The following is a 15,701-nucleotide window of genomic DNA, read 5'->3' on the forward strand; positions in this document are numbered from 1 at the left end:
ACTTAAAGCACAGACAAAATCAAGGGCTGGCTTTGACCTTCTCCTGCAAATTGATGTGGGATGGGATGGGATGGGATGGGATGGGAGATGGTGAGTGCTGGCAGTGGCTGCTGGTCACAGGGATGTAAAGGAATGGGATGGGATGAGAGGTGATGGGTGCTGGTCATGGGAATGGAATGGGATGGGATGGAATGGGATGAGAGATGATGGGTGTTGGTCATGGAGAGGTCATGGGGAGATGATGGGTGCTGGGGATGGGATGGGAGATGATGGATACCAGCAATGGGTGCTGCTCATGGGGATGGGATGAGATAGGATCCATGGGATGGGAGATGACGGCTGCCAGCAATGGGATGCAGTCACAGGGATTTCATGGGAAGGAAGCAGCAGATTCCAGCTTTGGTCCTCACCAAGGGCCACCCCAGACAGCACCACCCCTCCAGCCCCAGCCAGGTGACACAGGGACCCCAAATCCCCCCCAGCTGAGCTCCAGCCCCTCTGCCACGGTTTGGACCGGCACCTGAGCCCTCCCAGGCCTCCAAACCCCGGGGATCTGTTGGGATTTGTTTCTCCCGGGCGGGTCCGAGCCAGCTCCGCCTCCCCTGGGCTCTTCCCGCCGGTTTGGGTTGGAGCTAATTAAAGCTGGAGCGGAGCAGCGAGTGAGGGCAATCAGACAGGTAATTAGGGAGCAGCTCTTGCTCAGGAGGAGCTGCCAGGGCCTCCCCTCCCCAAAACCTCTCACCAGACAGGTTCCCAGCACCGCTCCCACAATTCCTCCCGGGAATTGCAGCGTTCCACACGCCCTGAGCTTTCTCCGTGTGAGCTTTTCCCCAGGAGGGCAAAACCCTCCCAGACTGATCCCACCATTCCTCAGGTGTCCTGTGGGCTGGGTTTTGGGTTGTGCCCTTCCCTCCAAATCCCATGGCTCAAATTCCTCACTGGGTTAAACTAGGATCAACTGGTGCCGATTTTCTGTAGCTGAGGAAGTGAAATTATCTTCTGCTGGGGGACTTCTGGGTCCAGCAGCTCCTTGATCCGGCTGGGGAAAGGTCACTGGGCTGTTGTGGGCACAGAGGAAAGAGGGATGGATGGATGGATGGATGGATGGATGGATGGATGGATGGATGGATGGATGGATGGATGGATGGAATCCATGGATGGATGGATGGAGAAACACTCCCTCGTTTGTCACTGTCCCCCCCTCTACATCCTGAGTAAGAGATGAGTAAACCCAGCGTGACAATGGGGAGATCCCTCAGCCCAGCCCTGAGTAAGAGGGCAGGACCCCACAGCCCTGCCCTGCTCCAGCCCCGGAGGAGGCCCCGGAGGTGACTCAGGGCCCCGGCAGTTCTGGACAGCCGGGATCTGCCAGGACCTGCTCGGGGATCCTCCCCTGGTGCCTTTGATGCGCTGCCAGCACCGCCAGGGGCTGCGGAGACTGGGGGGGACCCTCCCCTCCTTTGTACAGCCCCAATCCTCTCCCAAACACCCTAAAACTGGGGAAATCACGTGTCACCCCCAGTGCCGCCTGCCCCGAAACCAGAGCCCGGATCCCTAATTTGGGCTTTGCTGGGATCTGAAACTCCACCCTGGGAGCAGCGGGACGAGAGCCAGGGCAGCCCAAGGGGGTTGGGTGACTCCTCTTCCCCAGCTCCCAAAGCTCCTGGATCCATTCCCATTCCTGCCTCGCTCCTCCTGGTGCAGGGAGAGGCCCTGCGAGGGAGGAGGCTCCATCTCCATCTCCTCCTCGTCCTCCTGGCGCGGCGTGCCGGGGCAGAGCCGCGTGCGGCGGGAGCGCCATGGCCGAGCGGCTGTCGGAGGAGAAGATCGCCGAGTTCAAGGAGGCGTTCTCGCTCTTCGACCGCGACGGCGACGGCTGCATCACCACGCGGGAGCTGGGCACCGTCATGCGCTCGCTGGGCCAGAACCCCACCGAGGCCGAGCTGCAGGACATGGTGGGCGAGGTGGACGCCGACGGCAGCGGCACCATCGACTTCCCCGAGTTCCTGTCGCTGATGGCGAGGAAGATGAGGGACACGGACAGCGAGGAGGAGATCCGGGAGGCGTTCCGGGTGTTCGACAAGGACGGCAACGGCTACATCAGCGCGGCCGAGCTGCGGCACGTCATGACCAACCTGGGCGAGAAGCTGACGGACGAGGAGGTGGACGAGATGATCAAGGAGGCCGACTGCAACAACGACGGGCAGGTCAACTACGAGGAGTTCGTGAGGATGATGACGGAGAAGTGACGGCCCCGCCAGCCACCTCCAGCTCCATTCCACAGGTAACTCCCTGGGATGCCTTGTCCATGGAAAATCCCCAAATCTTGACTCTCCCTCCTCATGTTGGGGGTTGGAAAAAATTGGTTTTTGCGGTGCTTTGTTGGGTTTTTTTTTAATTTTCCTTCTTTTTTTTCCCCATAGGGAACAGAGGTTGTGGTGGTTCTCCCCCAGCCCCTCCATCCCCTCCCACCTTCTCCAGGCTGGAAAAATCCTCTTTTATCCCAGTTGGAGCGTCACCAACCGTGTCTGCATCGAGTGTGGGGTGCGGATGGATTTGGGGTCCCCGTGGGATTCTCGTGTCTGTAGATATTCCAGAGGCCACTGAGAATTCCCTGACATCCCTGAGTCCAATAAAAACGTCCCCCCACATCCTGGTGGCTGCTTCATTCGGCTTCTCCTTGGGATCCCTGCTGAAAATGTTCCCTCAAATCATCCTGGTCAGGCTCAAACCCCTCCTCATCCCCATCCCTGTTCCCAAAAAGCTGGAAAGATGCTGGAGACCAGGATGTGGCCATCCCCACCCCAAAGCTCATCATTTTGGGATCTGCCTCCACCCCAGGATCTCAGGGGTCCTTTTCCCTCTTCCAACCTAGGAAAAACTGGATTTATCCCTAATCCCCACCCCAAAGCTGAGCAGAGCAGGATTCACCTTTCCCAAACTCGCCGTGACTCGGTTTCCCCGCAACGAGGGGCAACCCTGGGATGGGATCATTCCCTCCACAGAAGAATTGGGAGGAAAGTTCATTTTAATGGCTGTAATTAATGCTCCGTCGTTAACGAGCAAACGGGGCCGAGCTGCTCCGTGGGGACCTTAGATCCCGCCCATCCCCGGGGCTGGGAACTTTGGCAATCCCGGTTGTTTTCCCGGGAAAAGCGGGCGGGTCCTGGCAGAGCCCAGCGCGCCCACGCTCGCTCCCAGCTCCTTCTCCCTCACCCTCCCGGGGTGGGAGCCGGGCAAAGTCCAGCCCCAAAATCCCCAAATCCACCAAAATCCCCAAATCCACCAAAATCCAGCTGGAAAAAATGCCAGGGTCACGCTGGGCTGTGGCAATGAATGGCTAAAATTAGTCCTGCCCACGAACCTGGATTATTTATTTCATACCAAACTGATCCTGGTATTTTTAGGCCTGACCTTTTTTTCTCCTTCTATTTTTGGGTTGTTTAATTTCCAGAGTGTTTTTTCCACTTATCCCAGGATGGTTTTTCCAGATGATGATCCTGAATGGGAGCCTGGATCCCAACCCAGCAGCTCCATCAACAACAGAGCAAGTTCATCCATTTTTCCCATTTATCCCCAAATTTGGTGCTCGGGAGAGCAGTGGGAAATTCCCACCAGCATCCTTTGGGATGGACACATGGATGGACAGGATGGTGCTGTTTGTTTCAGCAGGAAAAGGAGAGGATTTTGCTTCCCAAATCCCCAAAGTGGGTTTTCATCCCCAAAGTGTCCCTCTGGAGGAGAAGGAGCTGATGGAATTGCAGGATCCATGACCAGTGGAATTCCATCTGATGTTGGTCAATTATTAAATTGATCAAGGTCCAGGGGATGCACTTGGAGCCTGGGAAGTTTGGAGGATCCCTGATCCCTCCCTGATCCCGATTTTCCACCCTAAAGCTTGGTCAGGGTGTTCCCTGCACCCGGGGATGGGGATTGAAGGATGGGATGTGGAACAGGGATCACCTGGGATGGGAACTGGGAATCACCTGGGATAGGAATCATCTGGGACGGACCTGAAAGATCATCTGGTGTGGGATTTGGGATAGGGAATCATCTGGGATGGATCCTGTGGGATCATCTGACCTGGGAACTGGGATAGGAATCACCTGGGATGGGTCCTGGGAGATCATCTAAGCCAGGACCTGGGGTAGGAATAACCTGGGATGGCATCTGGGAGATCATCCAGAGTTAGGGATAACCTGGAATGGATCCTGGAGGATCATCCCGTGCAGGATTTGGGATAGGAATCATCTGGGATGGGTCCTGTGAGATCATCTTGTGTGGAATCTGGGACAGAGATCACCTGGGATGGGATCTGGGGGATCATCTGGAGTTAGGGATAACCTGGAGTGGATCCTGGAGGATCATCCCGTGCAGGAGTTGGGATAGGGGTCATGTGAGATCATCCAGTGTGGGACCTGGAGCAGGGATCACCTGGGATGGGATCTGCGCTGGGATCCATGGATTGGGCCATGAGGAACCCCTGGGATGGGACCTGGGGTGGGTTTAGGGTGGGACATGGGATCACTGGAATGGGATGTGACTGGGGCATCCCTTGGGATGTGGCTGGAGGGGAAATCTCCTGGATCCAGCTGCTCCCCCTCCACCACGGACAACCTCCCACCACTTTTCCAGGTATTTTCCAACCAAAAAATCCACTGAGGGCTCCAGGACCGCTCAAAAACACAAATCCAGCTCTGCCCCCATTGCTCCCCTTTCCCTGCTCACCTGGACACTGTTTTTGCCCTAAAATTGAACTTTTAAGGAAAAAAAGCAGCTCAGGAGCCCCCCCCATCCTAAAGGACCAGAGATGTTTGCTCCAACCCTGTGGGATCAATCCCAAATTCTCCCCATTCCCTTTAATTTCAGCAACCCGAGACGTTCCCATCCCCTTTCAACAACGAGGCTTGAAAACCACAATTAATTAAACTTGGGAAAACAACCCCCAGACCTCCCAGGGTTTTCCCGGAGGAAAAGCAGGATTTTTTCCCCAGTTTTCCCCCATTTTTCCCCTTTCCAAGCCCTGTGGATCCGAGCTCCCTGCCCCCTCCCCAGCAGTGACTCTGCCCCGAGCAAACATGACGTGGTGCCTGGGAAATGTCTGCGGGAATGGGAGGCCCCTGCACCTCCGGCTGCCAGAGAAAAGTCTGGGAAAACGGCTCCAAAAGTCTGGAAAAACGGCTCAAAAAGTCTGGAAAAACGGCTCAAAAAGTCTGGAAAAATGACTCCAAAAGTCTGGGAAAACAGCTCCAAAAGTCTGGAAAAATGGCTCCAAAAGTCTGGAAAAATTACTCCAGAAGTCTGGGAAAATGGTTCAAAAAGTCTGGAAAAACTTGGGAAGCAGGATTGCTGCAGGTTGGTGGGTGAGGGGAGCTGGGCTGGGAAATCAAGGCAGGTTCTGCACAAAAAGCCCAAAATTCCATTTATAAACTCATTTTTCCAATGTTTGCTTTGGAAAAAAGAAATGGTCCCGTTTCCCTGGGGTGTTTTTGTTTAACCTGCTTTAAAGGGATTTTTCACCCTGGTTTTCCACTTTTGGGGTTTTTTTGTGGAAGGAGACAATCCCGTCTGTGGGAGAAGTGAAAAAACCACACAAATCATCCCAAAATCAGGCACGGGGAAATGTGGGAAGCATCATCCAGGGATGGCCAAAATGATGGAGAAGGGAAGAATTTGGTGCCAATTCCAACACTGGGGCTGAGGTTGTACCACATGGGGAAAGCTTTGGGGGAAAATCCCTGATTTGGGTTTATCTCCAAATTTGGGTTTTTTTGGCATTAATCCCTCCTGGAATTCAGGGGATGAGGAGAGGGGACAAGCAGGACAGGGAGATGGGAATGGGGAGAAGGAGAGGGGACAAATGGGATGGGGAGAGGGAAATAAAGGGGAGCAGAGCTGGGGGCAAGGGAGGGGACAGGAGGGACCAGGAGAGGGGAAAATGTGACCAAAACATGGAAAAAAGAAACGGTTCCGTTTCCAGGGGTGTTTTTGTAACCTGTTTTAAAGGGATTTTCCTCCCTGGTTTTCCAGGGATCAAGAGAAAGGACCAGTGGGATAAGGACACATGGGAGCAGGAGAAAGGACAAGGGGACAAGGACAGGACTTTGGGCTGGGGATGAACGGGAACAGGAGGAGAATGGGACCAAAAAGGGGATCTGAAGAAAACAGGAGATGGGGACAAGTGGCACCAGGAGAGGGGACAAGGACGAGTCTTGGGGTTTGGGATAAGTGACACCAGGAGAGACCAGGGGACAAGAGAGGGGACAAGGAAAAGCAGGAGCAACAGGTGGAGAAAAGCTGGATCAGGAGAAGGGACAGGGGGACAGGGACACGACTTTGGGCTGGGGATAAATGGGAACAGGAGGAGAAAGAGATGACAAAAGGGGACCTGAAAACCAGGAGATGGGGACAAGTGGCACCAGGAAAGGGGACCAGGGGACAAGGAAAATTTGGGAACAAGAGGTGGAGAAAAGCTGGATCAGGGGAAAGGACCAGGGGACAAGGACAAGACTTTGGGCTGGGAATAAAGACAAGCAGGAGGAAAATGAGACCAAAAAAGGGGATCTGAAGAAAACAGGAGATGGGGACAAGTGGCACCAGGAGAAGGGACCAGTAGGACCAGGGGACAAGGAAAAACAGAGATGGAGCAAGAGATGGAGAAAAGCTGGATCGGGAGAAGGGACTGGTGGGACCAGGAGATGAGGACAAGTCTTGGGGTTTGGGATAAGTGGGAGCAGGAGAGAGCAGGGGACAAGGAAAAGTGGGAACAAGAGATGGAGAAAAGCTGGATCAGAAGGGACAAAGGGACAAGAAGACTTTGGGCTGGGGACGAATGGGAACAGGAGAAAAAGGGGACAAGAAAGGGGGAGCTGAAGAAAACAGGAGATGGGGACAAGTGGCACCGGAGAGGGGACCAGGGGACAAGGACGAGGCTCTGGGATGGGACAATCCTGGCACACCCCACAGGGCTCCTCTCCCCTTCCCTGCCCAGGGCGTTCCCAAACCTCAATTCCCAAAACATTCCCCGGGATCAATCCGGGGAATTGGGAACCCGAGATCCAGAACTCCGAGCAGGGAATGGATTCCAGCAGCCGGGATGGGCACAGGCGGCTCCAGCCCGGCCGGGAGGGAATTCCTGAACCGGGAAAAGGAGCCTGGGGCACCCGAGGGGCTCGGGAACATCGGGAAAGATCCCAAATCCCGCCGGAGCCGCACCAGGACCTGCAGGTTCCATAGGGCGGCCATCAGGGACCGGCAGGGCTGAATTCCCACTAAACCCTCTCCAAATCCCCCAAATTCCCGGAACGCCGGGAGTCCCACAGGGGTCACACCCCAGCCCTCGGGTCCCAGCCCCGCTGGAGCTGCCGGGAATTCCACAGACGGAATTCCACAGACGGGAATTCCACAGACAGAATTCCACAAATGGGAATTCCACAAACGGGAATTCCACAAACAGGAATTCCACAGACGGGAATTCCACAGACAGAATTCCACAAACGGGAATTCCACAGACGGGAATTCCACAGACGGAATTCCACAGACGGGAATTCCACAGATGGGAATTCCACAGACGGGAATTCCACAGACAGAATTCCACAAATGGGAATTCCACAAACAGGAATTCCACAGACGGGAATTCCACAGATGGGAATTCCACAGACGGGAATTCCATAAACAGGAATTCCACAGATGGAATTCCACAGACGGGAATTCCACAGATGGGAATTCCACAGACGGGAATTCCACAGATGGAATTCCACAAATGGGAATTCCACAGATGGGAATTCCATAAACAGGAATTCCACAGACGGAATTCCACAGACGGGAATTCCACAGAAGGGAATTCCACAAATGGGAATTCCACAGACGGGAATTCCACAAACAGGAATTCCACAAACAGGAATTCCACAGACGGGAATTCCACAGACGGGGATTTATGGGAACAGGAGCTCAGCCCGCCGCACCACGGAGGGATTTGGGAATATTTTCTCTCTTTTTTCCCTCCGGGATAAGCAGGAGGATGGAGCTGCTGCTCCAGAAACAGCCCAGGGATGAACAACTAAAATTCCCACACCCCCCATTCCCAGCTCCACTTTTCCCTCGAAAAACCCACCTGGAATTCCCAAACTGATCCCAAATCAGCTCTGGGAAGGAGAAAAATAAATTAAAAAAAAAAAAATTAAATTAAAAAAAATAAAATAAAATAATAAAAGGATAAAATAAGATAAAAATAAAATAAAATAAATAATAAATAAAATAAAATATAATATAAAATAAATTAAAATAAAATATAATAAATAAAATAAAAATAAAATTATATAAAATAATATAAAATAAATAATAATATAAAATAAGATAAAATATAAAATATAAAATATAATAAAAATATTATGAAATAATATAAATTAAGATAAAAAATAAAATAAAATAAAATAACAAATAAGATAAAATAAAATAAAATAAGCTGAAAAGAAGGAATAACAATTTTCCCGTTTTTCCCGATTTTCAGCCCATCCAGACGCACAGCCTTCCCCGTTCCCCCATTCCCTCCCATTCCAAGTTTTCCCGAAATTCCAGTTTTTCTCCTTAAAAACGCGCCTGCCCTGAGCCGAGAGCAGAGGGAATTTTATTTCAGATCCGGAATTCCTTTTGGGACCGGGAGAATTGGGAGTCTGGAGGTGGGAACTGAACCCTCTGGATGTGTTATTCCCAAAAATCAAAAACTAATCGGAATTCCCAACTCCGGGATTAGCGGGGTCCGTGTTTGGGACTGGGATTTGCTGGGATCAAAGGGAATTTGGGATCAGAGGGATTTGGGATCGAAGGGAATTTGGGATCGGAGGGAATTTGGGATCGGAGGGAATTTGGGATCAGAGGGATTTGGGATCAGAGGGATTTGGGATCGAAGGGAATTTGGGATCGGAGGGAATTTGGGATCAGAGGAATTTGGGATCAGAGGGATTTGGGATCGAAGGGAATTTGGGGTCAGAGGGATTTGGGGTCAGAGGGATTTGGGATCAGAGGGATTGGGATCAGAGGGATTTGGGATCGGAGGGAATTTGGGATCAGAGGAATTGGGATCAGAGGGATTTGGGATCGAAGGGAATTTGGGGTCAGAGGGATTTGGGGTCAGAGGGATTTGGGATCAGAGGGATTTGGGATCGAAGGGAATTTGGGGTCAGAGGGAATTGGGATCAGAGGGATTTGGGATCGGAGGCATTTGGGATCGGAGGCATTTGGGATCGGAGGGATTTGGGATCCGGGCAGCAGAAGTCCCGGGTTGGGTGGCGGGCACTCCCGGCCGCTCGGGCATTGCCGTTCCCGGAGCTTTCCGGGGGCAGCAGCTCCGCCCAGCGGCGCCGCGCCGGGGAGAGGCTCCCGATCCCAATCCTGAGGGTTTCAGAGGGTTCGTGTGGGAACTGTGGGAATTTGAGCCACGATTCCTCCCAAAATTTCCTCCTCCAAAAGCCCCGGGCGGCTCTTCCCCATCCGGGAACGAGGGACATCCCGGGCGGCTCCGGGATAAGGAGTGGGCGGAGAGGATTCCTTAAGGGGAAAATAAAAAAGGGATTTTCCCGTTTTTCCCAGCATCGTTTCCCTCCCAGTTTTTTGGGATTTTTCCACCTCTGATTCCTCCCAGAGCTCAGGATTTCTCAGGGAGATTCCCCAGTCCCAGATTTCCTTCCCATGTTTTCTATGGAAAACGAGGAATGAAAGGTTTTGGGAAGGGGATGGACATTGTGGGGTTTTATGGAATCATGGAATGGGTTGGGTGGGAAGGGACCTTCAGGATCCTCCAATTCCAGCCCCATTCCAAGGGCAGGGACAATTCCTGATCCCAGTGTCCAACCTTGGCCATTGCAGGGATCAGGGGCAGCCCCAGCTGCTCTGGGAATCCCTTCCCAAAATCCCACCCCAGGCTCCCTCTCCAGGGAATTCCCTCCATTCCCAGCTCTCCCAGCCTGGCATTGGATCCATCCCCACCCCGACTCCTCTCTAGGAAGGGATTTTGGGGTCTGGGGGCTTCACTGGCAATCTCAGCACTCCAGGAAGGGTCTCCCTTCCCTTCTCCATCCCCAACTTCCATAAAAACCCCTGGGGATGGATTCTGAGTGTCCCAAATCCCAGAATGGTTTGGGTGGGAAGGGCCCTTCAAGCCCATCCCATTCCAATGCCACCATCCCAGGCTGCTCCAGCCTGGCCTTGGGCACTGCAGGGATCAGGGGCAGCCCCAGCCTCTCCCCTTCCCCGATTCCCTTTAATCAGGAATAAATCCCAGGTGCCCAAATTCCCAACCCTGAGGAGTTCCTGCCCTTTCCAGCACCTCCCAAGTTCCTGAATCCATGGAAAATCCGGGATTTCGGTTTTAGGGCACCACCAAAAGCTCAGGATCCATCTCAAAGTGAGGGAGTTTGGGTTTTTTAGGATCCAAGGATTTTGTGACGTGCAGGAGGGGTGGGAACAGCCAAAGGATTCACCCAAGTTTCCAATTTGGGAATCCCAAGAAATCCAATTTTCCAATTCTGGAATCCCAAGAAACCAAATTTTCCCATTTTGGAATCCCAAGAAATCCACTTTTCCCATTTTGGAATCCCAAGAAATCCATGGCATTTGATGCCTCCTGGGAAGAGCCAAAGGATTCCCCCAATTTTCCAATTTTGGAATCCCAAGAAATCCGTGGGGTTTGATCCCTCCTGGGAACAGCCACAGGATTCCCCCAATTTTCCACAAATCCCAACAAATCCGTGGGGTTTGATCCCCCCTGGGCTTTGCTGTGTAACCCCAAAATGTCGAATTTGGGGCTCAAACCACGACCTGCTGCTCCTGGGGTTTTCTCCACACTCCCCAAATCCACCCAAAAGTTTGGGATGGGCACCCAAAGCTCTGCAGGATCACCCTGGATTTTCCTGGGAAAAGGAGGGCGCGGAAAAACTCAGGAAAATCCTCCAGATTTGGGTGTTTGGGTGGATTTATTCCCAAAATTCAGGTGGGACACAATTCCAGCTTTGCTCCTGCCCCATTCCAGAGGAGCTGAGGGGTGCAAAGCTCAGGAAAACTCCTGGGAATTTTCTCCCCTCACTCCAAGAGCCCTGAAGGTGAAATCAGGAATCCCAATCCTGTTTTTTATGGGAATTTCCCCTTTTCCCAGATTTTTCCAGGGATTTGGGAAGCTGCAGCACAAACCCCACAGGGATTTCCCTCAGCCAGGGGATCCAGGAGTGAAATTTTCCAGTTTCCCAAGGAATGGCTCCAATCCAATCCCAGATAAATTTAATTTTTGGGAAAAGCTGCCAGGATCCAGCTCCCCTTCTCCAGCCCAAATTGCAGCCAGGAGAAATCCCAAAGATTCCCATGGATGGAGGCAAATTCCCAAAGCGGGAAATGGGAGGGATCAGAATTGGGATTTGGGATCAGAATTGGGATTTGGGATCAGAAACGGGATCAAAACGGGATCACAGGATCCGAAACAGGAAAAATGGGATCAGAAATGGGAAAAATGGGATCAGAAATGGGGAAAAAATGGGATCAGAAATGGGAAAAATGGGATCAGAAATGGGGAAAAATGGGATCAGAAATGGGGAAAAAATGGGATCAGAAATGGGATAACAGCTGGAAAATGGGATCAGAAATGGGGAAAAAATGGGGTCAGAAATGGGAAAAATGGGATCAGAAATGGGGAAAAAATGGGATCAGAAATGGGAAAAATGGGATCAGAAATGGGGAAAATGGGATCAGAAATGGGGAAAAAATGGGATCAGAAATGGGGAAAAAATGGGATCAGAAATGGGAAAAATGGGATCAGAAATGGGATAAAAACGGGATCAGAAATGGGATAACAGCAGGAAAATGGGATCAGAAATGGGATAGAACCAGGAAAAGGGGATCAGAAATGGGGGGAAAAGGGGATCAGAAATGGGAAAAAGGGGATCAGAAATGGGATAACAGCAGGAAAAGGGGATCAGAAATGGGATAAAAATGGGATCAGAAATGGGATAGAACCAGGAAAGGGGGATCAGAAATGGGGAAAATGGGATCAGAAATGGGATAACAGCAGGAACAGGGGATCAGAAATGGGATAGAAATGGGATCAGAAATGGGATAACAGCAGGAACAGGGGATCAGAAAGGGGATAAAAATGGGATCAGAATTTGGATCACTCCCTGCCCTGCTGCATGCACAGCAAACCCCCAGGGAAGGGGAATTATCCCAAATTTCCTGGGTTTGGAAGCTGGGAAGGGGAGGACAAAGCAGGAATGGCCTGGTGGGATCTGGGATGGGTCCAGGCCTGGATTTGGGAATTAAGGGGGAAGGGATTTTCCAAAGGGACCCCAAAATCAACAGTGCAGGGCTTCGTTCCCATTATTCCAGGGTTCAGCTGCTTCTGGCATTCCCAGAAATCCCAAATCCCACAAATCCCCAGGAACGTCCCGAGACCCTGAGATCCATGAGGGATTGGGGTGCTTGGATTTAGGTTTTCATCCCAAACCTGATCCAGAGGAGATCCAGGTGATCCCAAAAACCCAGGGAATATCCCCAAAAATTCTGGGATTAAATAAACTGGGATTGGTTTGGAATTGGGATTAATGGGATTAATGATAAAAATTTAATTAATGGGATAAATGGGATAAAAGGAATTAATGGGATAAATGGAATAAATGGGATAAATGGCATAAATTGAATATATGGGACAAATTGAATAAATGGGATTAATGGGATAAATGGAATAAATGGGATAAATGGGATAAATTTAATTAATGGGAAAAATTGAAGAAATGGGATAAACTGAGGAAATGGGATAAATGGACTAAATGGGATAAATTGAATAAATTGAATATATGGGAAAATGGGATAAATTAGAAAAATTTAAGTAATGAGATAAATGGAATAAATTGAATATATGGGAAAATGGGATTAATGGGATAAATAATGGAATTAATGGGATTATTCCCAGCAATTCATGGATCAGGAGCGTTCACAGCCCCAATGCCATTCCCAGTTTTCCCAGCTGGAATTCCTGAAGCTCTCCCAAATCCCAGCAGCAGGAATTCCTCCAATGGATTTGAGACAAAACCCCAAAGTTTGGGATTCCCCAGGAAGGCTCCAAAATCAGGGAAATGAGGACGGAGTCCTCGGGCTTGGGGAATTTCCTGTGGGTTCTCCAAGGAACCTTTTTGCTTTTCCAAGGGAAATTTGGATTTGGGAATTCCATTATTGTACTGGTGTGGGCAGGGCTGGAAAAATCACCTAAAAAGGGATTTGGGAACCATAAAATGGGATTTGGGATGCTAAAAAGGGATTTGGGATCCCTAAAGGGGATTTGGGATTCTAAATAGGGACTTGGGATCCTCAAAAGGGATTTGGGATCCTAAAAAGGGATTTGGGATCCTAAAAAGGGATTTGGGATACCTAAAGGGGATTTGGGATTCTAAAACGAGATTTGGATCCTTGAAAAGGGATCTGGGATCCTAAAAAGAGATTTGGGATCCCTAAAAAGGGATTTGGATGCTTGAAAAGGGATTTGGGATCCTAGGAAGTGATTTGGGATCCAAAACAGGAACTTGGGATCCCCCAGAGGGATCTGGGATCCTAAATAGAGATTTAGATCCCTAAAGGGGATTTGGGATTCTAAATAGGGACTTGGGATCCTCAAAAGGGGTTTGGGATGCTAAAAAGGGATTTGGGATCCCTAAAGGGGATTTGGGATCCTAAATAGGGATTTGGGATCCCTAAAGGGGATTTGGGATCCTCAAAAGGGATTTGAGCCCCTGAAAAGGGATTTGGGATCCTAAAAAGAGATTTGGGATCCCTAAAAAGGGATTTGGATGCTTGAAAAGGGATTTGGGATCCTAGGAAGTGATTTGGGATCCAAAACAGGAACTTGGGATCCCCCCAGAGGGATCTGGGATCCTAAATAGAGATTTGAGATCCCTAAAGGGGATTTGGGATTCTAAATAGGGACTTGGGATCCTCAAAAGGGGTTTGGGATGCTAAAAAGGGATTTGGGATCCCTAAAGGGGATTTGGGATCCTCAAAAGGGATTTGGGAACCCTAAAAAGGGATTTGAGCCCCTGAAAAGGGATTTGGGATTCTAAAACGAGATTTGGATCCTTGAAAAGGGATCTGGGATCCTAAAAAGAGATTTGGGATCCCTAAAAAGGGACTTGGATGCTTGAAAAGGGATTTGGGATCCTAGGAAGTGATTTGGGATCCAAAACAGGAACTTGGGATCCCCCAGAGGGATCTGGGATCCTAAAAATAAATTTGGGATTCTGAAAAGGGATTTGGGATCCCTAAAAAGAGATGTGGGATCCTAGAAAGGGATTTGGGATCCCTAAGCTGTCCCACAAAAGCTTTCCCTGCCATCCCCAGGGATGAATCCCACAAAACCCCTCTGGGGCTTCCCTGAGCTCCCACAATTTCACATTTCTGGGGATCCCAGCCCAAACCTCGGGATGGGAACAGCAGGGATTGGGATTTGGGGGATAAAAAAGGGGGAGGGAGGAATAAATAAATGAATAAATAAATGAAAATTCAAACTAAAACCTCATAAAGTGCATTCAGCATTCCCAGCCTGGATCCTAGGATTTGGGAGGAATTTGTTCTTGTGGGGAAAACTCTGGGATTTTCCAGGATTGTTGGGAAAAATGGAAAACTTGGAAGGGGGAGGAGAATCCCAGCTCAGAAAGCTCCAGGTGCCCCAGGAATTCCAGGAATTCCAGCTGGGATTCAGCCCTGGAATCCCAACCCCAATCCCTGGAATCCCAACCCCAAGCCCTGGAATCCCAACCCCAAGCCCTGGAATCCCAACCCCAAATCCCTGGATTCCCAACCCCAAGCCCTGGAATCCCAACCCCAATCCCTGGAATTCCAACCCCAACCCCAAGCCCTGGAATCCCAACCCCAATCCCTGGAATCCCAACCCCAAATCCCTGGAATCCCAATCCCAATCCCTGGATTCCCAACCCCAAGCTGGCATTGGGAAAAGAGTTCCAAATGGGAAAATCAATCCCAAAATTCCCAAATTTTCTTCCAGGCAGAACCCAGTCCTGCTGTATCCCATGGGATCCCCAGAGAGGGGGAACAAAATCTGGGATTGGGAATGTCCTGGGATGTGGGAATGGGATTGGGATTGGGATTGGGATTGGGAATGGGATGGGATTGGGAATGGGGATGGGATTGGGAATGGGGATGGGATAGGATTGGGAATGGGGATGGGATGGGATTGGGAATGGGGATGGGATGGGATTGGGAATGGGATTGGGAATGGGATTGGGAATGGGATTGGGATTGGGATTGGGAATGGGATTGGGAATGGGATTGGGAATGGGATGGGATTGGGATTGAGATTGGGATTGGGATGGGGATTGGGATGGGGATGGGATTGGGATTGGGATTGGGATTGGGAATGGGGATGGGAATGGAACTGGGATGGGGATGGGATGGGACTGGGAATGGGATTAGGAATGGGATTGGGAATGGGATAGGATTGGGAATGGGGATGGGAATGGGATTGGGAATGGGATTGGGAAGGGGAATGGGACTGGGAACGGGAATGGGAGTGGGATTGGGGATGGGACTGGGAATGGGAACAGGAATAGGAATGGGAATGGGAATGGGACACAGCCAATCCCAGCCTGGCCTCTCCTCATTCCTGGTGTTGATCCAAAGCCTCTGGATGCTCCTGGAAAACCCCAAAAATT

The 15,701-nt window shown here is 50.7% G+C and overlaps 1 protein-coding gene across 1 annotated transcript; it reads left to right on the forward strand.

Annotated features, from left to right (window-relative positions):
- Positions 1 to 1,666: 1,666 nt before the first annotated feature.
- LOC131558041 (calmodulin, striated muscle) lies at positions 1,667 to 2,665 on the forward strand. The gene is made up of 2 exons (XM_058805596.1): positions 1,667 to 2,284; positions 2,424 to 2,665. Exon 1 carries the CDS (start codon positions 1,800 to 1,802, stop codon positions 2,247 to 2,249), a length of 450 nt encoding a protein of 149 aa, XP_058661579.1. The 5' UTR covers positions 1,667 to 1,799; the 3' UTR covers positions 2,250 to 2,284; positions 2,424 to 2,665.
- Positions 2,666 to 15,701: the final 13,036 nt, after the last annotated feature.

This window comes from Ammospiza caudacuta, chromosome 5 (genome assembly GCF_027887145.1).
Source record: "Ammospiza caudacuta isolate bAmmCau1 chromosome 5, bAmmCau1.pri, whole genome shotgun sequence".
Taxonomy (NCBI): Eukaryota; Metazoa; Chordata; class Aves; order Passeriformes; family Passerellidae; genus Ammospiza; species Ammospiza caudacuta.

Bases quoted from the DNA above. Each gene is read 5' to 3' on its own strand.
- LOC131558041 (XM_058805596.1), top strand. From the start codon at position 1,800: ATGGCCGAGCGGCTGTCGGAGGAGAAGATCGCCGAGTTCAAGGAGGCG.